We start from the raw sequence: 27,233 nt of genomic DNA, 5'->3' as shown, positions 1-27,233 counted from the left end.
TTACAAGCAGCAAAAACTGACTTTGTTTAAAGGGAAATTATTGAAAAGATATTGGTGATTTGCTTAAACAAAGTGGTGCTTGAAAACCAGCCTTGTAATAACCTGGAACCAGGATATCTGGAGACTTGGAAGAAGGAACCACAGCCATGATCCCATGGCAGAGCTGTTCTCAGGGCACTGACATGAGGGTAGAGTAGCATTATACCTTAGTTTCTGTCCCTTGACTATCAGGAGTCAAATTCCAGATGGTCTAGCCTGGGTTGTAATCAGCAGGTCCCTGGATTATAAACCTAACATGCTGTATGTAATGGGCAAGATTTCTCAACAGAAAATAGTAATGCTGTTAAGAATGGGCCCTGGATACCGAAATGCCGAAAAATAACTATTTCAACCAGCCACTCTTATTAGCTCTTCAAAATCAAATGTACTCTTAAAAAATAATGTTATTTAACCCAGCATGCTAAGTAATATGACCCCGACAGTCATAGTGTTTGTGTATATGTATAATGAAACAAAAGTTTAACAGAATAGTCCTTACTCTTATTATGTACAGTACACTCTGATATGTCTGAAGTCTTTTATTTTAAGTATGCTGGCTGTGGCCTACCGTTGTAATTGTTTTTTGTGTGTGAAGCACTCAGTTCACTGCCTAGCACGTAGTTATCTCTCAGCCAATGCCAGGTGTTACTGAATTTAATTCATCTCTTGCTTTGCTTACCTTAATACATCTACTTTGTGAGAAAAATAATAGAACATCTTTCAGTTATAGTTTTAAAAAGATTTTTCATTTAACTATTTCAATTATTTATTTGTCCATATGCCTTATCTTTATTGCTTTTAAGTCTGTTTTGTTTTATAAGGATAGCCTGAGCTGTCTGAATGCTATCAATAAGCTGGTGTTTGTTATTTTCAGGGAATCCTTCCTGTGGATTATCTTAACAACACTGATCTCTTCAAAGCAGAGAGCATGTTTACAAATGCAGTACAGATTCTTGAACAGTTCAAGGTAAAAAAAAAATTCAAAAAGGCACGCACAAAAATGGACAATACTACAATTTAAATATTGAATATATTTAGGGAAAATATTTGATTTTGTTTTTAACTATTTCCCTGTAATTAACCTTTAAATTTTATGTATTTGACTTGTGTTTCACATTTCTGAAGGGTGGGTTCTATGGCTCAGTCTGAGGACATAAAATTGTGTTTGAGGAGTATGACTGCATATAAGATTACCACATATACTTACAAAGACTACAAGTCAATTCTTTAACTATTAGAATTTGCCCCATAGAAATCATATTAGAGATTGCAACATTTCTTGTCATTCCATGTATGTTATGAGATTCCTTAAGAATTTAAAGAGGTGACCCTTTGACTAAAACCTTCTGTTATTCTTAATGCTTTTAAGAATAAGCGGTTTGGCTTGTTTTATTTTCAGAGTTAAGGAAGTACAGTTTTAATTACAGTATGTTACTTTGCAAGATTGATATGTTTAATTCTCAGCTTATTGAGATAGTAAGAAAATGTTAAATTTTTCTTTAAATATTTATGAAACAATATAGTAACATAAAATTCCATTTATTTTCAAAGTGGTTAACCATCCCTAAAGAATCATTTTAATGGATGTTTATATTTCAAAATGGAATTCATTATTTTTCTCATTTGTAATATTTTCATATTTGGTTCCCAGGTGAAAATGACTCAGAAAAAAGAAGTTACTTTACCATTTTTGTTTACACCATTTAAGTAAGTCCCTTACATTTTTTTATTAACTTGAAGGAAAGAATTTTCCTCTGAGTTTGCAATTTTTCACTGAGTGATAGGATTAATTTACTTATACAGTTTGCCATTTTATATACATTAGTGTAAACTCTAAATTGAAATCCTCTTCTATTGCTGTGGTTAAATAATGAGCCAGGTGCTAGATAACTTTAAATGGCTGGAAGAGGGATGGGGGAATGGAGAGATACATGAGAAATATTAAGCAGGTGAACTCCACAGGGCTTGACTGGTTGGCTAAGAAGGTGTGGGGGCAGGAAAGAGTGTGACTTCCTGGCACTTGGCTTGGTTGATTAGGAAGATGCTGTACCATATGGTTTATTGAAAGAAGAACTAGTTCAGGAGACAAAGATGAATGTTACTAAGTTCAACTTACATTTGAAGATATCAGTTAATTAATTAGAAAGAGGGGCTTGGATCTCAGAAGATGTATGTTGCTTGTGAAGATTTTGAAGCCGTGAGAATAAAGATAGGCTGGGCGCAGTGGCTCATTCCTGTAATCCCAGCACTTTGGGAGGCTGAGGCAGGCAGATCTCTTGAGCTCAGGAGTTCGAGACCAGCCTGGGCAACATGGTGAAACCCCGTCTCTACTAAAAATGCAAAAATTAGCCAGGCATAGTGGCGCATGCCTATAGTCCCAGCTACTCGGGTGGCTGAGGCAGGAGAATTGCTACACATGTAGGAGGCTCTAGAATTCTGGGAGACATCAGCTTCTACTGGGTGGGTGTATTAGGGTTCTCTAGAGGGACAGAACTAATAGGATAGATGTATATGTGAAGGGGAGTTTATTAAGGAGTATTGACTCACATAATCACAAGGTGACATCCCAGAATAGACAGTCTACAATATGAGGAGTAAAGAAGCCAGTCTGAGTCCTAAAACCTCAAAAGTGGGGAAGCTGACAGTATAGCCTTCAGTCTGTGGCCAAAGGCCCGAGAGCCCCTAGCAAACCACTGGTGTAAGTCCAAGAGTCTAAAAGCTGAAGAATTCGGAGTCTGATGTTCAAGTGCAAGCAGCATCCAGCGCAGGAGAAATATGAGGCTGGAAAACTCAGCAAGTCTGCTCATTCCACATTCTTCTGCCTGCTTTATTCTAGCTGTGCTGGCAGCTGATTAGATGATGCCCACTTGAGGGTGGGTCTGCTTCTCCCACTCCACTGACTCAAAGGTTAATCTCCTTTGGCAACAATGTCACAGACACACCCAGGAACAATACTTTACATCCTTCAATCAAGTTGACACTCAATATTAACCATCACAGTAGGCAAAGAAGAGAGCCGACTTTGGTGAGCAGCAGATTTTGCTGTCCCAGGTCCAGGAAGATGTGTTTTCCTTGAATCAGGAAAGGGAAGATCTAGATCACAGACCTGGCTCTGCACTACTGACTGTATATGTGGGCTTGCATCTTTGAGGTTCACATTCAATTAGCAAGGATTTTGCTATTGACCAATTAAATAGATATTGTTTTATCTATGAATCTTAAGGATGTGATTGAATGACTTCATTGGAGTTATTTTTGACAACTTCTGTTGCACTAGTGTGATATTCATAAATTAGAAAGGTGGCTGGGCACGGTGGCTCACTGCTATAATCCCAGCACTTTGGGAGGCCGAGGCAGGCGGATCACAAGGTCAGGAGTTTGAGACCAGCCTAGCCAATATGGTGAAACCCCATCTGTACTAAAAATACAAAAATTAGCTGGGCATGGTGGCGGGCACCTGTAGTCCCAGCTACTTGGGAGGCTGAGGCAGGAGAATCGCTTGAACCCGGGAGGCAGAGGTTGCAGTGAGCTGAGATCGTGCTACTGCACTCCAGCCTGGGCAACAGAGCGAGACTCCATCTCAAAAATAAAAGGAAGGCATAAATATTACATTACCCTCTGAATACTGTGGTTGTATACTTGAGTTTGTATGTGTGTATATATATGTGTATAGGAGAGTAAAAATGAAATTAGGATTTTGCAAGTTACAATCATATAAAATTGATTACCCTAAATATATCATTAGGATATTATGTTATTTACATCTCTTATGCTAATTCTAATTTTCTTTTATTGTAGTATAGTAGAATTGAGATTTGTTAATGGAATTGGTTCTGAGGAATATATAAATGTTCATACCTTTTTCAAGAAATATTGATTGACTAGTATGTGTTTTGCGGATATAGCAGTGAACAGGATAGACAAAGGCTTTGCATTCATAGAGTTTATTTGAACAGTAGTGTCACAGGCAAACTATAACCAAATGAAGAAGTGAATAAGAAATACATTATCAGTTCCTTTTATGAAGAAAATACACAGGCTGTTGAGAGTGAGAATAAGTGAGGGTTACTTTACACCAGCCACTTTAGAAAGGCTGGTTAGGAGCCTGGCCAGTGTGGTGAAACCCTGTCTCTACCAAAAAATATAAAAATGATCCAGGCATGGTGGCACCTGCTTGTAATCCCAGCTACTCCGGAGGCTGAGGCATGAGAATCACTTGAACCAGGGAGGCGGAGGTTGCAGCAGTGAGCCAAGATCCCACCACTGCACTCCAGCCTGAGCAACAGAGTGAGACCCTGTCTGGAAAAAAAAAAAAAGAAAAAGAAAAAAGAAAAGAAAAGAAAGAAAGGCTAGTTAGGGAAGGACTCTTCGGCAAGGGTTCAGGTGCAGACTGCTACCCCTTTTTCCACGTGGCATGGTAACTGATCACAGACTTCCCCTATTTTGATGTTCAGTGTCTGCCTGCACATATATATTCAAAGCCACTATGTCCTCTGGGGGTCTGGCGGGATGGCTGATTCCCATGTACTGGTTCACCCACTCTAGAGCGTAGTGACCAGCCCTGCCTATAGACCTGTCTGGCTAAAAATCACCACTTGCTAAAAGCCTGCAATATGGCCAAAAAAATCTAAGATAACATGAGAAATGGACTCTTGAGGTCATATGAAATTCAAGGAACAGAACCAAACCTAAAAACATTAAAATTCTCAGAAATATTTAAGAAACTATTGCATCCATGAAACAAAAGCAGCATTAACTTTGCAAAATGTAGAAAGGTACTAGATGCATTAAAAATAACTTTTACATTTAATAAAATAAATATTTCATAAGAAGAATGCAACAAAAAACTTAAAGATAAATTGTATAAGAATGGTCCAAATGAGAGGCAGATCCTCCAAATTAGAATAGGAAGTGAGTGGACCTCAAACTAAATGAAATGAATTTTAAGTAATAGATGGATTGAGTAAGAAGCTGGAGGAAATTAAGGCCATGATGTATACATAGAAAGCATACATTTCTTCATCTGCTCCCCCCACCAAAAAAAACGACAATCAGAAACTTAAGGGAGAAAGAAACATTTCAAACTTTACCAGAAAGCATGCTTCAAATATAAAGCACCCTCAGATGTGGCATGATTTTGAACAGTTGCTAGGAGTGTGAGAAAGGGAATTCATTTGAACATTGTTATGTGGATCAAGGCTTTAAAGAAATAGATGAGAAAATCTAATTGTAGCATAAAACTTTGTTTTTCAGTGGACAGTATTTAAATAGTCATGATGATATAAATATTGGTTCTCAGCTTTTAGAGTCAATCCTTGGACAAAGCAGGGAAGAATGAATTATGATTACAGAATAGAATGCAAATGTTAGCAGCCTTGAAAATGTACAAGTGCAGTTAACAGGTTGGAAAGCAGAGAGGGAAGGAAATGTACATGGAATAGTAGCGGTGCTATTGTCTTCATGAAATAGAATATGGAGAATTTTATCTTTAGTTGAATTCGTCAGAGTTTTAGGTATTAGTTTTTGTTTTGTTTTGTTTGAGACTGACTCTCGTTCTGTTGCTCAGGCTGGAGTGCAGTGGCGCAATCTCGGCTCACTGCAACCTCTGCCTCCTGGGTTCAAGCAATTCTCCTGCCTCAGCCTCCTGAGTAGCTGGGCTTACAAGCGCGCCACCACGCCCAGCTAATTTTTGTGTTTTTAGTAGAGATGGGGTTTCACCATGTTGGCTAGGCTGGTCTCGAACTCCTGACCTCGTGATCCACCCACCTCGGCCTCCCAAAGTGCTGGGATTACAGGCATAAGCCACCACACCCAGCCTTAGGTATTAGATTATGAAAGTAACCAAGGTCACCAAAAGAGGAGGTAAAAATGTGATATAGCCAAATTGAGTGGGGAGGAAAGCCAGAGACAACAGGGGGTCAACAAAAAGTACCCCCAGTCATCAAGTCAAGAAAAAGTAAGAACATGTTTTTTAAAAATGTAGGCCACTACAGGAATAACTAAAAACAAACGCATGTAAAAGTTTTTGGTCTGGGTTGGTGAACTGAGAAATGAAAAAGAGTTATTATGCCCTTGTGTAGTGTTTGATTTTTAAAAAATATGTGCATATATTGCTTTGATAAAACTTATTTTTAAAAGTATGTTTATCAAAATAAATAGATATTCTAATCATTGGCACAAATTCAGTAGAATATGTAATTGGAAAAGGATACTATTCATAATAGAAATAAAATACCCAGCAATAAAATAATGAGAAATGTATATTGTAAACTGTCATTTTATTAAGGACATAACAGACAATATAAACAAACAAATGTTGGGTAGTACTGTTCAATATTGTAAAAATGTCAGTCCTCTCCAAATTACTTACTGAATATGCTATTATAACAAAAGGATTTTTGTACAACTCAAAAACATAATTTTAAAATTTATATCAAAAATAAATTCTCAAGAATAGCTTAATTAATTTTGAGAAAGAAGAACAAGATAAGAGATTTGCTCTGCTAGATAACAGAACACATTCTAAAGCTATTATAACTCTAAAAAATGTAGTATTGATGCAGGCCAAACATATAGATTTAGTGAAACTGATTCGTGAGTACATAAAGAGATAAGATTCACTTGTCTACAACATGCACCTTGACTTATGATGGGGTTACATCCCTAAGTTGCAAATACTGTAAGTGCAAAATGGATTTAATACACCTAACCTACTGAACATCATAGCTTAGTCTAGCCTACCTTTAATGTGCTGAGAACACTTAACATTAGCCTACAGTTGGTCAGAATCATCTAACATAAAGCCGACTGTATAATAAAGTATTGAATATCTCATGTAATTTATTGAATACTGCATTGAAAGTGAAAAACAAAATGATTGTATGGGTACTCAAAGTATGCTTTCTACTGAATGCATATCACTTCCATGTTAGCTGAAAAATCCTAAGTCAAACTCTCATAAGTTTGGGACTGTCTGTATATGGGATTTGGTTTTGACTGAAGGTGGTGTTTCAAATCAGTAGGAGAAAGATTTGTACTAAGAAAATTGACTATTCATTTGGAAAAAATAAGGCTAGCTCTTGTAACCTCATTTCATTCACAAAACTAAATTCTACATTGATTAAAGAACTAAATATTTAAAAATAAGTAAAAGTGTGAGGTCTATAAAATATAAAATTTAACAGTCATATGGAAAAGATATTAGCTAGCATCATAATCAGAATTTTATCATTTTTTTTAATAGAGATGGGATCTCCCTATGTTGCCCAAGCTTATCTTGAACTCCTGGGCTCAAGCGATCCGCCTGCCTTGGCCTCCCAAAGTGCTGGGATTGCAGGTGTGAGCTACTGTGCCTGACTGTAATCAGAATTTATTAATTATATCAGTTATATAAAATTGGAAAATATACCAGAACCAGGTGGAATACTAAATTGAAAATTATTTTTTAATCATTTAGGGAGATGTGAACCACAGAAATTATTTGTTAAATTATTTTTAAGAGTATTTACTTTCACTCATTAAAAATTTCATTCCTCCTTTGAGGTATTTTGAAATAGAATATTTGAGGGCATTGACTAAATGTTAGCTCTGCATTACAAGTCTTTAATGTTTGGTGTTATCAGAAAAAACAGTTATCACCATTTACTTAGTACCATCGACCCTTTATTTCTTTAGTTCAGTGGGTTTTTTCACATTAACATCATATGTTTCTTTTTAATCACTTTTATATATGCACATAACGTCAGCATGTCTTCTTAGAAACTATATCAAGTAAATGTGGGCCTATAAACATAAAAGATCAAAGAGTACTGTTGTCACACATACTTTTAGCAAAAAAGATAACCCAGGTTCTTTTCACAAAGTATTGTATAATAAAAAGTCTTTCCTTTTGTATAAGCATCATTTTTTTTTGTTCTTAGAAATATATTGTTCACTTGTCTGTTCTTAATTTGAGAAAATTCATCTAGGACATTGGCATCTGAAAATTCATAGTATCAAAATTTTCATGACATGATTAATTTCACCAGCATTATTAGATTTTAGTTTAATAGTATCTTCACCATTTTTCCATTGTCTTGTTCAGTCTTTTCTAGCATAGTTATGAGTAATTGGTGAATAATAAAATAATTCCTAGGGTAATGAAATAGCAAATGTTTCAGGACATAGGAAAAATAAAATTGCCAAGATTCTTTATCTTAGGCTTGTAAAAGGGTCTAACAGGGCCATGTGGTAATTGCATATCCTATTTTTTTGCAAAAATAAGTAAATTTTCTCTTTGATATTTTAAAGACCTCTAAAAAAGAATAAAAGTCATAAAACATCCATTCTGATAAAGAGAACTGCTAAAAAACAAACACCTGAAGCTAAAATTGGGTCCGGCAGACCCTGGTGATGGTATGCTGAAGGATGACCAGCAGGTGGAGCTACATGACCAGGAGAAGCATAAAAGGCTCACCCATCTGTAAAAGGAGGAAAGACACTTTATGTTTAAAATTTTATATTTTAGAGGCTGGAGTAAGACAAGAAATAATTTAAAAGAAAAAATGCCACAGAATAAGAAGAAAGCAAAAAAGATCTAAGAGATATCTTAGAGGGAAAAATACGGAATTGGGAAGGAGATATATACCTTGCCAATAGAAGCAAAAATATTTGTTACTTTTTTATTTGAAAATTATTATATAAATTTGAGAAACAAAGAAATTTTAACAAAAAACTGTATTTTCTACTAAAATGGCAACAGTATTTGGTTTCTCTTATAAAATTTGTTTCTTTTAGCTGATAAAGGCCCTTCCCTTAGACCCAACTTAAATACTAGCTTGTATGTGAACCTTTCTACCAGTTTACCTATCTGCTTTACTAATTATTTGTAAGAAATGTAATTTTCTGCTTCAAAACTGAAATTTATCTTTAAAAAAAAACTTCTGTGCATCACATACCTACACAGAAAAATATTATTCATTTATTCACTTATGACATGAAGGGTGATATGATTCTATATCATTGATCATGCTAAAGGAATGAAAATTATTCTAGAAATAACTTTTTATCCTGCTTTCTCTGTCTTTATACTCTTAAAATATTTTTCCCTTTAAATAGACATTCTAAAAAGGCATAGACAAATATTACTAAAATATTAGGTCATGTGTAGATGAAAGCAAAAAAAAATTTGTAACAAAAATCAGAGTAAGAAAGGGCAGCATTTTAGGAGATCTTGTCCTCTAAACACTAGCTGACCCTGAATAATTGATAAAATTCTTGATAATCCTAAAATGTGGTTTACCTTATTCTATAGTATTAAGTAACCATTAAAAAAAGAATAGTAACAATTATAGCAAAGTAATGTGCACAGATTAAGACAACTCATTTCTCTCTTTTTTTTTTTACCTTAAACATGACATGTTTATAGATTCTTTAAAACTTGATATTTTCAATAAAAACGATTTAGTCAATAAAGGAAATTTTTCCTCACAAATTACTATGTAGAATGTTGTATTTCAAACATGTTGCTTTTTAAGTTAATACTTCATTAGTTTATTCATATCTGTAACTATGCATAGATTAAAGGGAAAATGAACAACAAATAGTAAAACCATCACTTTTCCTTGTGGGCAATCTGAATTTGGGCAGTTGATAGGAAGCTATATTAGGTTTCTAGGGTTGCAATAACAAACTACCACAACCTACATGGCTTAGCATAACAGAAATACATTCTTTCACAGTTCTAGAGACTAAAGTCCAAAATTAAGGCTAGGAGTCCAAAATCAAGGTGTCACCAGAACCATGCTCCCTCCAAAGGCTTAGAGTAGAATCTTCCCTTGCCTCTACCTAGCTTCTGGGGGCTGCAAGCAATCCTCGGTTTCCTTGGCTTGTAGCTTTATCATTCCACTCTCTATCTCTGTCATCAGTGGTCTTCTTCCTTGTGTCTTTGTCTCCAGATCTCCCTCTCAAGGACACCAGTCACTAGATTTAAGGTTCACCCTAATTTAGTATTAATGTGCTTTAGCTTGATGATGTCTACAGAGACACTATTTCAAAATCAGGTCACATTCCCAGATACCAGGGGTTAGGATCTTTTTGGGGTACACAATTTAACTCTCAACAGAAATTAATAGTTTACATTTGTCATCATTTTAGCCATTGCAGAGTAATTATCTTACAATGCTTCATTGATTTACTTAACCAGTATTTATTGTTTTCCTACTGTGTCCCAGGCACTATACTGGATGTTGGAAAAGATAGACGTAGTGCCTGCCCTTGTTGGACACAAAGTCTAATGGGAACATATAGACAGTATAGCAGATGATACAGCATGATAAGGGATAGTTCAATGTATTATGAGTGACTGTTTTTGTAAGAACAGTTGAGGAGCACCAAACCCACAGATGAGGGATGCAAATTTATAGGAAGTTAAATAAGACAACTTCAGTGAAGGCAGTATTGGAAAGAGAACTTTTGATTTGTTGATACCTCAGAGAGCAGCTGAGATGGAGACGCAAGAAGTCTTCAGCTCAACGCACTTCTGAGGTAGTAACAGCCAATATACTAGCTTTCATTAACTTGACACTAATTGCTATGGGCTGCAGTGGGTCTGAGACAGTTAAGAATGTGGACTTAAGGTGGGAAAGTATGGCAGTGATGTGCTAACAAGAGGCTCAGCTCTCTGAGAGAGGGAAAGACTCCCATTAATAGCCTTTGCCAATTTCATTGGTAAAAATATGCTCACTATGATCAATCTCAAGCTACCAAGGATGATGCGACTAGAGAAAGGGAAGAGTTGTACACCATCTGCTCTCGGGAGCTGGTGTGAGCAGCCCTGAGCACGCCACTGAGGGAGGGAGAGAAGGGAGTAACGAATTGAGGCAAGGGGAGAGAAAGCCAGGTGTTGAGAGCTAATAGAAAGTGCTTTCCAATGTTGGCTTTGCATTGTCCTTGGAAGGGAATTTTGCAGGGAGTGGGAAGATCTGCATTTCCAATGAAACATCGTTGTATACTTATATTTTAATATTTCTTTATGATGACTTCTTATTTTGAAGCCAAATAGGAGACACTTAATAGTTTTTTTTGCCTTACATTTTTCATGTTAAATATATTAAAGAAAATGTATTTTAGCTAAGGGACAGTAGATGCAAATGTAATAATAAAATATTATAGCCCTCTAGAAATAATGGGCTTATAGAATTTAATGAATATTTTAAACATTTTATTAAAATATTTTAATGACTCAAAACACACTTTTGTAATGTGAAAACAAAGGATAATTTTTTCCTCATATCAACCTAAATGAACTCTTCTACCTTTTTTTCTCTTCTTTTCCTTCTTGATCTCTGTGGCTGCATGTGAGTATCCAGCTGTGCCCTGAGCTAACACTGTTATCTATGCAGTGATTCTGGAGTTGGGTAGTTTTTCCCCCTGATCTCTTATGGACCCCATCTGTTCTAAAGTTCCTTGTTTAAATGTAAAATACCTTCCGTGGCCTAGTGGTTTTAATTATGTTACTAGCTCTGTGGTCTGATCATTTAGGAGTTTCTTTGGCATTCCTCCTGGCTGGCTTCCAGCCATTTCTTTGTTTATACTTTTTACCACAAGCAAATCTCATCATTTCCAAAGATGATGTCTCTGAAAGTCCTCAGTTTGTCACACCAGTCACAAGTATCTGAAAAGAGGGGAAGAAAATAATCAAATCCTTTTCCCCAAGTTTGAAATTCAGGAATTTTATATATTTTTTTGGTAATGTCATGAATAGTATAGTGATTTTTAAATGTATAGTTGTTTTATATATGATATTTTTAAATTCAGGAATAATTCTTGTGGGAATTGTAAGATGTTTTTGACATTATAAAAGTGGGAATAAAAAATATTTTAGAAGATAAATATCCTAAACCAAGAGTTAGAAAATTTCATAAGGATTTTTCATAAGTTTGTTGGTATGTTTTCCATGTGTAGTTTCCCATGCATTTTCTTGTTGGGAAAATAGCACCATGTATTTTTAATTGCCATTTCCATCATCAGTCCTATCTTCTCCTTCCACTATTATGTATGTTTGTTATGGCCTGGATAATTGGAGTAAGAAAAATGCCACAGGATATAGGTCCCAGCTACTCAGGAGGCTGATATGGGAGGATCACTTGAGCCAAGGAGATCAAGGCTCCAGCGAACCTCAGTCACACCACTGCGTTCTAGTCTGGGTGAAGAAGCAATACCTTGTCTCAAAAAACAAAACAAAAAAAAAACAAAAAAAAAACCAGACTGTTGCAGTTGTTCAAGCAAATGATGAAGTCTTGTACCATTGCTTTCCTCATGACTACCCGCTCACAGTTACTATGTACTTAGTGTACGCAAGGCACTGTTTTAAATAATTTATCAGTGTTCGCTCATTTAATTCTTAAAACAGCCTGATATGGCGGGTACTGTTATTACAGATACTTCGGCTGCAGTGGTTTGACTTAGGATTTTTCGACTTTATGATGGCGTGAAAGCTGTACGCATTCAATAGAAACCGTACTTCAGCAACAGTATTCAATAAATTACATGAGATATTCAGCACTTTAGTATAAAACAAGCTTTGTGTTAGATAATTTTGTCAAACTGTAGCCTGATGTAAATATTCTGAGTACATTTAAGATAGGCTAGGTTAAGCTATGATGTTTGGTTGGTTAGGTGTAAACGGAAATTGACTTAAGATATTTTCAACTTATGATGGGTTTATTGGGATGTAGCATTATCTTAAGTTGAGGAGCACCTGTATCTCATTTTCACATGAGGAAATTGAATCAGAAAGATACTTCCCCCAAGTAACAGAATTAGTAAACATTGAAGCTAGGATGGAACCCAGGCAGTCTGGCACAGAATCTGTCACTAACCAGAGTAAGATTTATCCTTTCCAGTGTCCTCCTTGAGAAATACTGCTTTAAGATTGACAAGATAGGAATGGAAGGAAGTTAGGGATTTAAGGTACAACGGAAGTTGAATCATTAAGCCCTAGGCAATGGCCAGGTGTAAGAGAAAGGGGAAGTGTTGAAGTGTGAAATTTCCTGTTTTGAGAGATGTTGGACATATATTATGATTTACTAAACTGCTGCTCATAGGAGGAGGGTCAAGTTCAGTTGTGGATCTGCTGAGTTTGAGCTGTCTGTAGAACAGCATCATGGTGTGACTGTATAGACAATCGGAAATCTGAATCTAAAGCTCAGGAGCAGGAATCAAGCTCTAAATATAGATTTTTCGAAATTATCCATACCCTAGTATTAATTGATGCTGTGAGGCTGGGTGAAATCCCTCAGTTAAGAATACTAGAGGCTGGAATATTGGGCAAGGACAGAGAGAAAGCGTAGGAAGTGCTAATATTGTTTTTCCCTATTTTTACATTTTGTAAAATAGATTTTCAATACATGATGAAACTGGGATGCAGAGACTTTAAAAAGTTCACATGAAGCTTTTACGCACATATAAGCATTTCATTACAGTGATTTTTATGTTCCTTGATCATAGTTTACACTAGTTCTTTTGCTCCAGCCTAATAAATCACTCAGCACCTGTAATATAAAATGATATTTTCTGTGGTAAAATTTTAGAAAAATGACATAAACTTGTCAGTTTGCAAACACTATAGTGTTTACCATGAATTCATGACATCAATATTTAATCTGGCAGAATGTAGAAAAATGTATTAATCACTAGAAAGTATGATAATTATTATTTAAATGTTATATATGTTGAAAGAATCTTAGGACAAACAGGTGAAGTCTTATGGTATTTTGTGATATATATAATAATATTTTTGAAACTGCTTTTGTTTGTTAATAAAAACAGAAATTGCATGGAGAAATTGCGTGGACAAAAAACAGATACAATGACTGATCCAGATACTCTTGTTTTCAGATTTTTTTCTCATGATGTTTTAATTGTAAACTGTTATACAATTGGGTTACTAAAACCCTTGATGGGTTCTAGTAATCACCAACTAGTAAGTCATAAAACTTTTGTAACTTACTGTATTTCAGAATTGTTATTCAGATTTTCCAAATTATTCTTTGTGAATTATGATGTCATGAAAACACTGATTTTTGTGTTTTTCATTCGTATTTTAAAATATTTAGTTATTCTAGTTTTATAGCTTTAACATCCCATTTTAAAGCAAGACTTAAAAAAGTTTTTTCGTAATAGAATATACACCAAACACAACCTTAGTATTTATCAAAGAAAAACAAATTCAAGTTAGACATACTGTTTTCCATTTTTGAAATTAGCAAAAAAGATTTTTATATGATTATGTTGCTAAATGGACACAAATTGCTGTTGTAGTATACACGTATATAATCACTCTTTTGGAGAGTAAATTCCACATTGTAAAGAACCTTAAAGGATTTAAAATCTTTAACCAAGCAATTCCATCGTGTGATACAGAACTTCAGGAAGTGAATGTGAAAAAGTCTTTGCCCCAAGGTATTCATCCTAGGATTGCTTATAATCAAAAAAATGGAAAACCACATAATTGAACAATAATAACGTGTCTACTAGAAGGACTATGCAACCATTAAATGTTCTGTTTTCAGGTTCTAATATGTCTTAGAATAATGTTTATAATATAATCATCAACAAAATGCAACTTACAAAGTTACACATTTGGTATGATTACAACTACATTAAAAATTTGTGTGTGTGTGTGTATATATATATCTATAAAGGGAATTTAATGAAAAATGCTAACATTAGTAAGATATGTGCTCTGGCAGTGATTTTTATTTTTTACTCATGCTTTTTTGTATTTAACTATTAAAAATAATTACATGTTTTTTGATGAGAAAAATGTTTTTAAAAGAGAAGTATTTCTATAGTTTATAGTTTTCTGAATAGGTTTACATAAAGGCACATAATGAGACATAAAGTTTTTTAGCAAAGAAAAATAGGCAAAATGTAAAATAAATTTTGCCTGTTTTCTCATGCACACACATTGAAAGGAAATGCAACAAAAATTTCAAAGCATGTTGGAGAAAGCCCTAAGGCATATGATGTCTGGTATTTGAAGAAGTGCAGGAAAGAGCAAAAGAGAGGAATGGGCAGGGGCCATATCTCTCCTCATAGGCAGGTTTAGCATTTGTACTTTGTCCTCAAAGTAGTGGATTTTAAGGCATGGTTAGATTTGCATTTTACACATATCATTCACAGGTACCTGTGAGTTGTGGGAAGCAGGTTTTCCTCCACTTTATAGATAATAAACCTGAAACTCCCAAGTCCTTAGTTACCTTGCTAGTGAGATTTACAGCTAAAACTTGAATCTAGACAGTCTCTCTCCTAATCTGGTGTCTTTTTTTGCCATTCCTTCTGCCTCAAATGATATGTAATTTAGTACCTTTATTTTTTAAAGGGAATACCATCAGATCTTTTTTGGTAAATTAGTAAATTTGGTGAAATTTGGTAAGTATTCTTTTAAGCAGATTTAGATCACATGTATAGTTCAGTAATATAGTAAATAATGGTATTTCTGTGGAATGCTTGGTCTACTAATGTTGCTGTGGTTTATTTAATCATTTTTCTCAAAATCTGATCTTAATGACAGCTCATTATATAGACATAGTCAGTTTTTATTGTTAAGAAGTTATTCCATTTCTGAATAAGGAGCTGTCAGGGAGGTAAGCCAACAAGTTTAGTGTCATAACACCTTTGTGAAAATTTGAGTGTTTCAGTCTCTCTATATGATGCTTCATGCATTAGGGCTCATAATTAGTTCATAAAAGTAGAATTTTAAGAAACCTTTTCTATACAGTTTTGTCTCACTTTTTTTTTTCAATTTTATAGTCACAAAAGATATAATGAGTTATAACGTGATAAAATTAGTGGATCTCCTTCTTCTCTGGCCTTCCAAGTTTCCTATTGTCTGCATTCAAGTATCCTTTCCTATTCCTCTTTATGCTAACTAATTTTCCTAACATAGGAACCAAACATTCAGTTAATATTTTAGATGCCCCTTACTATTCAAACTCTCCCTTAATATCTAAAATTCAAAAACTGAATAGATGTGGATAATACCATATTTTCTTGTTAAACTAAGTTGGTATCAGACTCTTATTATCTTAATTCAAAAGGTGAAATGAATTGGATATTCATTGTACAACTGCTTTCTAATATCTTTCAGTTTCCTCACTCTTATTTTCATCCTGATTTTAGGAAGAAAAATCATCCTGATTTGGTCTATGGAATAAATGGTAATATTCTTTGAAAGTTCTTATCAGCAAATTAATATCATGATAGGTTTTTTTCAGCCATTTAGTTCTTAATGTGCCTTCTTTTTCACTGAAGACATGGTTTGTTTTTTCTCATCAGTAGACAGTATGTTTTTATTATCCTCATTTTCCATCATCTTGTAGGCATTTAAGTGCAGATTTGATCACTTATGTAACTTTTCAGCAATTATTAAGGCTTTAAGAATTTTTTTCTATGATAGTCTTTCATTTTTTTAAATTTCATTTTTAGAAAGAGGGTCTCACTCTGTTGCCCAGGCTGCAGTATAGTGGCCCAGTCATGGCTCACTGGAGCCTTGACTCCCTGGGCTCAAGATGTCCTCCTGCCTCAGCCTTCTGAGTAGCTAGGACAACAGGTGAGCAACACCATGCTTAGCTAATATTGCCAAGGCTAGTCTCGAGCTCCTGGCCTCAAGCAATCCTCCTGTCTTGGCCTCCCAAAGTACTAAGTGCCTGAGTCACTGCACCCAGCCTCTATTATGGTCATTTTTGTTAATCAAAAATTTACATTCCATTGCTGGCTTATTCTTTATAAGGGCATGAGAGTTAATTAATGCTGCAAATATCCCAGAGACTTTATAGATGAATAATTTATCATTATTATACTATATTATATCTAAAACTTGTATTATTTTGGAAAAAGAAGAAAGGTCTAGAGGGAACTGGAAGGAATCTAAACTCTTTGGTGTCAATGTTTAAACTGCTTTCTTGAAAAGAAAACGTATTCTCTGAACAAAGATTCTTGTACCAAGTAAATCAATTTACTTTTCACAAGTAAGAATAACTAATCAGTGTCTTTTTTATTAGCATCTGAGAACATATTTTCATTCCAGAAGTCTTCTCTTCACCATATTAAATTATGTAGTTCCTTCATCCTTTCCTTAGGGAAAGTTAATTTTCAACCCTGTATTTGATCTTGCTGCTATTCTGAATCCACTCCATATGTCCTTGTCACTGTTTGTGCTATCAACCTAGAAGCAAGGAAGTGCTAGGCATATGCATTCATTAAGAGGGAACTGATAAAAATTTGCTATTGGATTCTGAATATTATAAAAGAAATATTAATTGAAATAAAAATAAGGAAGTTAAGTAGAAATTTAGCTTATATGAGTAATCTAGGAATTTTAGTTTGAAAATTTTCTTTGTAAAATTGATGCATTATATACATATTTTAGGGGTACATGATACATTCATATAATCAAATCAGGGAAATTTGGATGTCCATTACCTTGAATAGTTATCTTTTCTGTACACCAGGAACTTTTTAATTATTCTGTTCCTGCTATTTTGAAATGTATAATAGATTAGTGTTAACCATAGTCATCCTACTGCTCTATTGAACACCAGCTCTTATTTCTTCTATCAAACTGTGTTATTTATACTCATTAATCTGCCTCTTTTCATTGCCTTCTCCCCTCTACTTTTCTAACCTCTGGTAACCACCAGTCTACTCTCTACTCCCTGTGTACTGTTGGTGGGAATGTAAATTAGTACAACCACCATGGAAGACAGTTTGGAGGTTCCTCAAAAAACTAACTATAGAACTACCATATGATCCAACAATTCCACTACTAGGTATATATATCTAAAAGAAAGGAAATCAATATATTGAAGAGATAATCTGCACTCCCGTGTTTATTGCAGTACTACTCACAGTAGCTAAAATATGGAATCAATCTAAGTGCCCATCAGTAGATTAAGGGATAAAGAAAATATGGTATATATATACATGATGCAATGTTATTCATTCATAAAAAAGGAATGAAATCCTGTCACTGGCAGCAACATGAGTGGAACTGGAGATCATTATGTTAAGTGAAATAAGAGCGACACAGAAAGACAAATTTTACATGTTCTCACTCATATGTGGGAGCTAAAAAAAATAGATAGGAAATGTTCTTACCATCCATTCAGATAAATAGAATTCCCTGCAAAAGGTTGTGCCCTTAAGAAGTAGAAACTTTTCTGCATCATGGAATAATTTATGTGTTAATTCATGTATAACAATAAAATATTCAATATTTATTGAATAATATTCAATAGATTATCAGCTTTTAGTGATAAAAATGTGTAAAGTGCTTGGATTTATTGCCTGAATAAGGTTTAGAATGGGAATTTTTTTACCTCTGTGGTTTGATGGGTGAATTCTGAGGTCTGGGCACAGGAATTGTGGTGCCAACTCTTTATGTGACTTACTAGAACAACTTTTCCTAAGACTAAAATGACACTGCTGGCTGCTATTGTAGCCTTTTCTTCTTCAGAAATATCCCTGGCTTTCTATTGTGCCTTACATCATCTCTCAGCATTACCTTAGTCTTTGCATTCTAGTGTGTCATTGGCAAATGCCCTTGCCAATGCCCTAACCCTATCTTAAGACTTTTGCCTTAAAGTCAATGCTTGGACTTATATTAGTATAATGACAGCAGCATTGTTTGTATTTGTGTGTTATGTCTTTTCTCATATCCTTTCACTTTTAACATTTTGATGTTCTTATATTTAAGGTATGTCTTCTGTAAGTAGCACATAATTGACTTTGTTGTTTGTTTTTTTATCCAGTATTCTACTTTTTTTCTTTTAGTTGGTGTTTTCTGACCATTTATGCTTACTATAATAACTGATATATTTAGGTTTGTTTTCCATTTATCCTATCTGTTTTATGTTCCTTTTTCTGTTTTATTTTGTTTTTTTGTAGGATTAATTAACTATTTTAAATTATTTTAATTTTCCAGCCCTCCCCTGCCCGCACATTGGCTTGTTATTTATACATCCTGTTCATGGTTATGTTAAAGATTATGACAAGCATTTTGGGCTCATTATTAGTTTAATATAAATTAAATTAATGTAAATTAAATAACTTTCATACCTTTGATGTTATTGTTATATATTTTAATTATAAGTATATTGCTACATTTCAACTTTTTGCCTTGTATTATCAACATTTATTTAGATTTACTCATATATTCACTGTGCCTTTTGCTCTTCATTCCTTTCCACATTTCTGTATTTCTTGTCTATGATATGACATTTCTTTTCAAGGGTATTTGCCAATGAAAGATATTTTTCTGTTGTTATTTGTTTGAAAATTCATTATTTTACCTTTACTTTTCAAACATCTTTTCAAGTGAAATTCTAGATTGTCAGTTATTTTCTTTCAGAAACTTAAGGATGTCATTCCATCATTCCTGTTCAGTGACCAACTGTTTTAATATCATTTGTTTGAAGGCAATTTGTCCCCTTCCCCTTCCCCCAGCTGCTTTTAAGATTTTCTCTTTGACTGGTTTTCAGCAGTTTTACTGCCTGTCCATATACATGGTTTTCTTTGTAGTTATTTTGCTTGGGGTTTGTAGATGTTCTTAAATCTGTGGATTAGTATCTTTCATTAGTTTTGTAAAGTTCTTGGCCTTTATCTTATCAGATATTGCTTCTGCCATATTCCATCTCTCCCTCTCTGGGATTCCAATTACATTCATATTAGACCTGTTTCATCATGACTCGCATTCTATTTGTATAATCTTTTTAGTATTTTTCTGTCTTTTTGCTCTTCAAGCTTCAGGCAAGGTATTTTCTTTTCTTTTTTCTTTTTCTTTCTTTCTTTTTTTTTTTTGAGACAGAGTCTCACTCTGTTGCCCAGGCTGGAGTGCAGTGTCATGATCTTGACTCACTGCAACCTCTGCCTCTCAGGTTCAAGCAATTCTCCTGCCTCAACCTCCTGAGTAGCTGGGTTTAAAGGCACACACCACCACACCTGGCTAAGTTTTGTACTTTTAGTAGAGACTGGGTTTCACCATGTTGGCCAGGCTGGTCTCAAACTCCTGACCTCAAGTGATCCGCTCACCTTGGCCTCCCAAAGTGTTGGGATTACAGGCGTGAGCCATTGCGCCCAGCCCAGGCAAGATGTTTTCTACTGATTCTGTCATGAGTTACACCAGATTTATCTTCTGTTGTGTCTAGATTGCTGTTATTGAGTTCTTAATTTCACTTGTTAAATGTTTTTAAATTCTAGAACTTCCATTTTGATTATTAAAAAAATAGATTCTGTTCTTTGGTACAACTTTCTGTCTTGTCTTCTTGACATATTAACCATAATTATTTTAGCATCTGTACCTGATAATACCAATAACCAAACCATTTGTGAGTTTGTTTTGATTCTTTTTTTTTCAATTGGTCTTGTTTGTTAAGTCTGGTAGTTTTAAAATGAATCCTTATCTTTATATATTAAAAGTTTTAGAATCTCTGGATTATCTCATTTTTCTCCAGAGAGGTTTTGCCTTGTCCTCTGATGGCCACAAAGAGTAGTGGCTGACTCAAGGCCGTGCTGCGATTTTAAGCCTCCTTTGATCTCTGGTTTGTTTCTGTTCTTAGAGTGTAGTATCTCAGGGATCCCAATACAGACCTTGTAGTATCTAGAACCTTTCTTCTCTGGTGGTCACTGAATACCAGTTTTTGTCTCTTGTACCTCTTGAGACTACCAAAACTTCTGTCTGCTTTTCAGGGGCATTCTTCTTAGCTTCTTGTCCTCTTGTTCTATACAAATGAGTGTCAGACTTACCTTTTTTTTTTTTTCTACCTCTTTTCTCACCAAGACTTGGCCTTTCTTTCTTTACCTGAGTTCTCTGAATAATATAGTATAATATAATATTTCTTTCTTATAAAAGCTCTTTCTCTCACTCTTCTTAAGATTTCACCTCAGAATATGTGTTAGTTTAAAATTCCAGATGCACTTTTAAAATGTCTTTCTTAAAAAATCCACAATGAAAATGTATATTATTTTCTTATTTTTCTTACTTTTTAGGTCCTCAAGTTCTGGCTGCATTGGCAGCTAAAAACTTTAATTTTTATCTCTCCAGTCTTCCAAGATTGCCAAAGACTCTTGGGTTCTCTACTTCCTGGCAGCAGCTATATCCCCAAATTCTCAGCCTCTTGCTTTGTGCCAAGAATAAGAATGGTAGATTCCCTCAGAGTTACAGTTTGTAGAATTTTGGATTACTTCCCTGTGGTTTCCTTCTCTCTAGGATCTTAGCCTTTCATTACTTGATTGTTTTGGTACCTTCAAATTTATTTTATTGGGCTTTCTAGTTGTTCTTGGTGGGAGCATTGCTATGCCCAAAGCTTCTCTGGCATAACCAGAAATTATGGTTAAATTTAGTGTTTTAATCATTTTATTTAAAAGTGTTAATGAACAAGTAATGCATGCACACAATAAAATTTATACAAACAATAATAAAAAGTCACTTTTCCTCCTGTATTCCAGTCTTATAGTCTTTTTCTTTGGAGGCAAAGTTGCAGTTTATTATGTATCTATCTATCTATATCATGTATACATATATACAGGAATATAATCTAAATAATATCCAATAATATCCAAAAGAAAGGAAATCAATATATTGAAGAGATAATCTGCACTCCTATGTTTATTGCAGTACTACTTGCAGTAGCTAAAATATGGAATCAATCCAAGTGCCCATCAGTGGATTAAGGGATAAAGAAAATATGGTATATATACATGATGCATCATGTATATTGTGATATTATTCATTCATAAAAAAGAATGAAATCCTGTCACTTGCAGCAACATGGGTGGAACTGGAGATCATTATGTTAAGTGAAATAAGGCCGCCACAGAAAGACGAATTTTACATGTTCTCACTCATATGTGGGAGCTAAAAAAAATAGCTTTGATGACGTAGACAAGAATTGATAGAATAGAATTGATAAAGTAGACAAGAATACATATGTATACCTGATATATGTATATCCTTCTTGTTATATTTCAAGTTTTATTTATAAAATATTTCAAACATGCTGAAAAGAATAGAGGATATAATAAAAATTGTTGTACCCACAACTCAGGTTTAAGAAAATGTTAACATTTTACCATATTTAGATTCTTTTTGGGGGGGGGAGGCTGAGGAATAAAGTGGTGTAATACACTTCAATCCCTATTTAGAAATCTATTTTATTTAACAGTTCTTTTTTCCATTTAGTTTGGTTTTCAGGATTTATCCATGTTTATATGTATAGATCTCCCTTGTTCATTTTAGTTCACATATGGCATTCCTGTAATTACTCCTCTGCCAACCCCCATTTATTTTGTTGTTATTTGGTTTTGTTTACATAAATCTGAACATATTTTACTCTATATTCTAGACTTTATATTTCTTACAAAACCTCTTTATGTTTAAAGTATGTGATACCAAGAAAATTTACTTTATATCTCCTCTCAATTTGATGGAAAACTAAAAATAAAACTTATATTTGGGGACAAGTGTATGAGAGTCTTTAATGTCATGGTGATACAGTGAGGCTTGTATAGAACATTTGGTGAATTCCAGATATATTGCAAATCTTTGATATGTCTACCTTTGGCATGTCCCAAGTTTTATAAATAGTGCATTTAGGAAAAATTACAAATTACCCTGACTCCTGTTTCTTTACCTTAATACTTCCAATATAATATAACATAACATAATATATAATGTAAATATTTCTCCTTAAGAATTTTTTCTCTCATTCTTCATAAGACTTCACTTAACAGAATGTCTGTTAAATTAGCTTAAGTAATTTAGCTTCAGACAAGCTTTTTTTTCTTTCTTTTTATTTTAAATTTTAGGTACATTACAAATGGCAATGTATGGTAGTCTCTTATTTTTCTTCCTTTTTTAGGTCTGCAATATTTTGATAGCATTGTATTCAAGATTTATTGATTCATTTTATGTGCTTTAGCACTTTGCTAAGTATTATTGTGGATATTAATGGAATATAAGACATTATCTTGGCCCACATGGAGGCTAAAATTTAATTGAAGAGAAATAAAGTGATCATTAGACCACTAACTGAAGTGCTAATGATGTGAAGTGAGATTTGGAGTAGACCGTAAAGGATGATGAATATTTGATTTTAGAAAGCAAAGAGGGGAACATCTTTACGATACCAGCTAGGTGAAGCTTGAAGAGTTTCACCATTATGCAGCTGAGGGTACACATTTGCGATAATGGGAAATTAAGTGAAGTAGCAACAGAGGGTCATCAATAGTCCAGGAAGATTAGAATTGATGAAGTAGACAGTGAGATGCCCATATCAATTGTAAGTGAGGGGATGCAATCAGTATTTTAGGAAGCTGAGTGGATCAGAGCAAGAGGAAGGAGGTCAACTAGAAAGCTTTTATGGAAATTTGGGAAATTCAACTTAGATATAGCCTTCTAAAAAATGCCTATGCACTTTGGCACAGTAATTGCTATACTAGGGCTTCTGGGAAAACACTTCAAAATGTATGGTGTCTGAAGGGACAGAGAACTGGATCAAAGCAACATTTTAAAGTAACTTGTTTTTCTTTCATGTGTTTTTACCTTGTGGCACCTTTTCCCTCCAAATCCCAGTGAATCCAGTGGTGGGGAATTTTCCTGCAGTCTGCAACATGAGAACCCAGTGTAGTTGGGTTCCCCTGAGTTGGAATATCTGGGAGCTCTTAGAGTAGGCACAGATTCTTTTTTTATTTTTTGTAGAAATGAGGTCTTGCTTTGTTGCCCAAGCTGGTCTCGAACACCTGACCTCTAGTGATCCTCCTACCTCGGTCCCCCAAAGTGCTGGGACTACAAGCATGAACCACTGTCCCAAGCCAAAGCACAGATCCTTAATCAGAGTATCCCATAGAACTCTGAGAGAGTTCATAGATAAGCTTCTGGGTTTATGAATTTTCTGAAATTGTATTTTAAATTTTGGATTATGTACATTTTCTAGACAAGAGTTTCAGATTCTGAAAGAAGTCTCTGACCCTCCCCCCTCCCAAATTAATAGTTACTGCTTAAAAGATTTACTTTGTAAAGTCTCAGTCCTATCTCTTCAGAGACTGCTCGAGCCAAGTAGAAAGAAGATAAGTGATTATATTATGTCGACCCATGTGCAGTTGCCAATATTTAATTTAGTAGTTTTTGGCCTATGAAACATCAATTTCATGTGATCCAACCTAATATAGCCTTAAATAACTTTGCATGCATTTTTAAAATGTAAAGGCATTCATTTTAGACATGTAGGTTTTAGTTAAGCAGGATATATTCAAATTTGAATTTAAATATATCGATTTATTTCATTAAGGCAATTAAATTCTGGTTATATTTCCTCAATTTCTAATTCCATAAATTGAATGACTTTTGTTTTATGTAGTTTCGGGTTATGCAGTATTTTTTGGGAGTATTTCTCTTGTGTATTTAATGTTTCTACTCTGGTAAAACAGGATAGGGAAATGGTAGAAAGAGAAATGAAAGAGGAACCAAGAAGGTATACGATATAGTATAAAAATAGCAAATAGGTTCAAATTATTCATTAACTTCCAATGGTGGTTAGTCTCTGCCTGGAGCTCTTTGATAATAAGAATTCTCAGGCCCTGTTTGGCTCAGGGATAAAAAGAACATTGATGGATCTGTCCTTAATCACGTGAAGTCTGCCATGAGCACAGGACAACTGAGTGGCAGAGCTCATGCCATACGTTTGGTGTTCTGCTAATTACTTCCATTTAATCAGAATTTCTTTGTTAGCCAGAGTATTACATTTCTTCAGAATGATGGATTATATGACTTTCATAAGTGTAGTTTGGCATTTGAAACTTCAAGTCAAGAAAACCAAATTTAACTATAAGCTATTTCTTGGAAGACTTCAGAGAACCAACAGCAATTCAGGTTTTTTTCTTTGATTTTTGTTTTGTTTGCTGTTTTGTAATTTTCACTATCTTTTTTTTTAATTAAGGGGAAAAAAGGAACATATACTTGGAATGAGGAAACCCTTTAAACCTATTCTTTTTTTTATATATAGACTGCTTTCTGATTCCAAACAGTTCAACATTTTAAGAAAAGCAAGATCTTATATAAAACACAGAAAGTTTGACGAAGTGGTAAGTATACCGGCCTTATAGACATAAATAGCTGATTATCATTTTGGGGTTGGAGAGGAGAAAAATATGGCAATGGAGAGCAAAGTAGGCAGGCCAGGGAGCTTTCCTGAGCCCTCAAGGAAGGATTGCATTTCCTGAGTAGCTGCTTTAGCAATGGACAGATCTCTCTTATTTCAACCAATATTATGGGTAAAAATTTTTTTTTTTTTTTTGAGACAGAGTCTCGCTGTTGCCCAGGCTGGAGTGCAGTGGCACAATCTCAGCTCACTGCAACCTCCGCCTCCCAGGTTCAAGCAATCCTCCTGCCTCAGCCTCCTGAGTAGCTGGGATTACAGGCATGCGCCACAACGCCCAGCTAGTTTTTGTATTTTTAGTAGAGATGGGGTTTTGCCATGTTGGCCAGGCTGGTCTCGAACTTCTGACATCAGGTGATCCACCCGCCTTGGCTTCCCAAAGTGCTGGAATTACAGGCACGAGCCACCGCACCTGGCCCACATTTTTTTAGGTTAGCATTAAAAATAAACTATTACCATTTTTTAAAATGAGAAAATAGATGCCAAGTTTGTGTCACCCTTCTTAATGTATAATATTTTAGAATACTATATGTTTGCCACTTGGAATTATCTATACATTATTAAAAATCTAGTCATTCATGTTGAAATTTTGACTCTTCCAAACTCCTATGTCACTGTTTTTCATTAATTTTTCTTTGTTAAATAGTCATTTAATTTTAAAGTAGAAAAGAATTCTGTTTTCATTTCTAAAATTGCCTAAATAATTGCCAATCCATGCATTTCTAATGCTTTTTTTGATGATTTTAAAATGATAAGCTATTCTTCTCCTGTAAAATATTAAGCCACTTAATGATGTTTTATAACTGATTTGAGTAATCTCATATGAGAAAATAAAAAATATAAATATGGCCATTATCATTATTTGGGACCTATATTAGAGAGCCTTCATTTCTTTTATGAGTTGTCTGAATATCATTTCCACAAACACACATATACAACACAAATAGTTTACATTTAAAATGCCCTTTCTTATTAAGATTAAAAAGTTCATTTTATTCCAAATTTTTCTCATACTTTAAAAGAAGATCCTGGAACAATTAAAATCTGTTCTTAATCCATCATCTACAGTTATTCACTAATTTTAATACAACAGTTTGGCTGTTAGGAATTTAAAATTTTCCTTTCTTTAAAATGTAGGTTTTCTTATTATTTCTGTTAGCAAGTTATATATGTTTTTTCTCCATAGGTCTCCCTTTGCAAGGAGCTAATTCATCTTGCATTGAAAGGATTGTCCTATTATCACACATATGACAGATTCTTTTTGGGCGTCAATGTTGTTATTGGTTTTGTGGGATGGATATCTTATGCCTCTTTGTTGATCATCAAGTCTCATTCCAACCTTATAAAAGGTGTTAGTAAAGAAGTGAAGGTACGTTTAGAAAATGTGAGGATTCAGATGATGGTATAAAATCACTAGTACTGAATCCAGTGTAATGAGTTTATAGGATGTGCAAGTTGTTGTTCTAAGCTAACTCTTGTTTATCTTTCATTTGCTTTTATTGTATTGGATTTTTCCTCAGTTATCTCTGTTTCTTCAGTTGAGAAAAAGATATATTGATAATAATGATCCTATAACTTAAGAAAGCTATAAAGATAGAGGTGTAAGTAATTTAAGTGCTCCTATGTTATCAATGGTGTTGACCTTCTGTTTTATTTTATAACTAGCATTTTATAAGTATTCCATATCTTTCTAGTACAACTGGTCAGAAAACTACTTCAAAACAATATGTTTAATTTTATCTGATATTAAAAGTTTAGGAGCTAGAAAACAATAAAATTATTTGCTCATAATGTTTCTTCTTAAATGATGTATACATTTTTTAATTACTTACCTTCTTTTAACTTTTTGAAGTTTCTCAAAATGCAGATTTCTAGACCTTTCCAAGTATTCTTATTTTAAGAATTTGTTCCTACTTTACTATGCTTTCAGTGAAAAAATAAAAATTAAAAAAATCTCTTTAATGATACTTCATATTGCTGAGACAATATAACAGTATG

General features: G+C 34.2%; 1 protein-coding gene across 14 annotated transcripts in view; it reads left to right on the top strand.

Moving 5' to 3' along the window:
* The window catches only part of PIGN (phosphatidylinositol glycan anchor biosynthesis class N), a 291,867-nt gene that overhangs the window by 47,392 nt on the left and 217,242 nt on the right, over positions 1–27,233 (top strand). For all 14 annotated transcript variants that reach the window (XM_055368740.2, XM_055368735.2, XM_055368738.2 and 11 more), the window contains 4 exons: positions 914–1,006; positions 1,691–1,746; positions 25,083–25,161; positions 26,422–26,604. In XM_055368740.2, coding sequence (XP_055224715.1) covers positions 914–1,006; positions 1,691–1,746; positions 25,083–25,161; positions 26,422–26,604 — 411 coding nt within the window. The remainder of the gene's footprint in view (positions 1–913; positions 1,007–1,690; positions 1,747–25,082; positions 25,162–26,421; positions 26,605–27,233) is intronic.

The sequence above is a fragment of the Gorilla gorilla genome, chromosome 17 (genome assembly GCF_029281585.2).
Source record: "Gorilla gorilla gorilla isolate KB3781 chromosome 17, NHGRI_mGorGor1-v2.1_pri, whole genome shotgun sequence".
Lineage (NCBI taxonomy): Eukaryota > Metazoa > Chordata > Mammalia > Primates > Hominidae > Gorilla > Gorilla gorilla.
The sequence above is the reverse complement of the archived record's forward strand: the minus strand, read 5'-3'. Positions and strand labels throughout refer to the sequence as shown.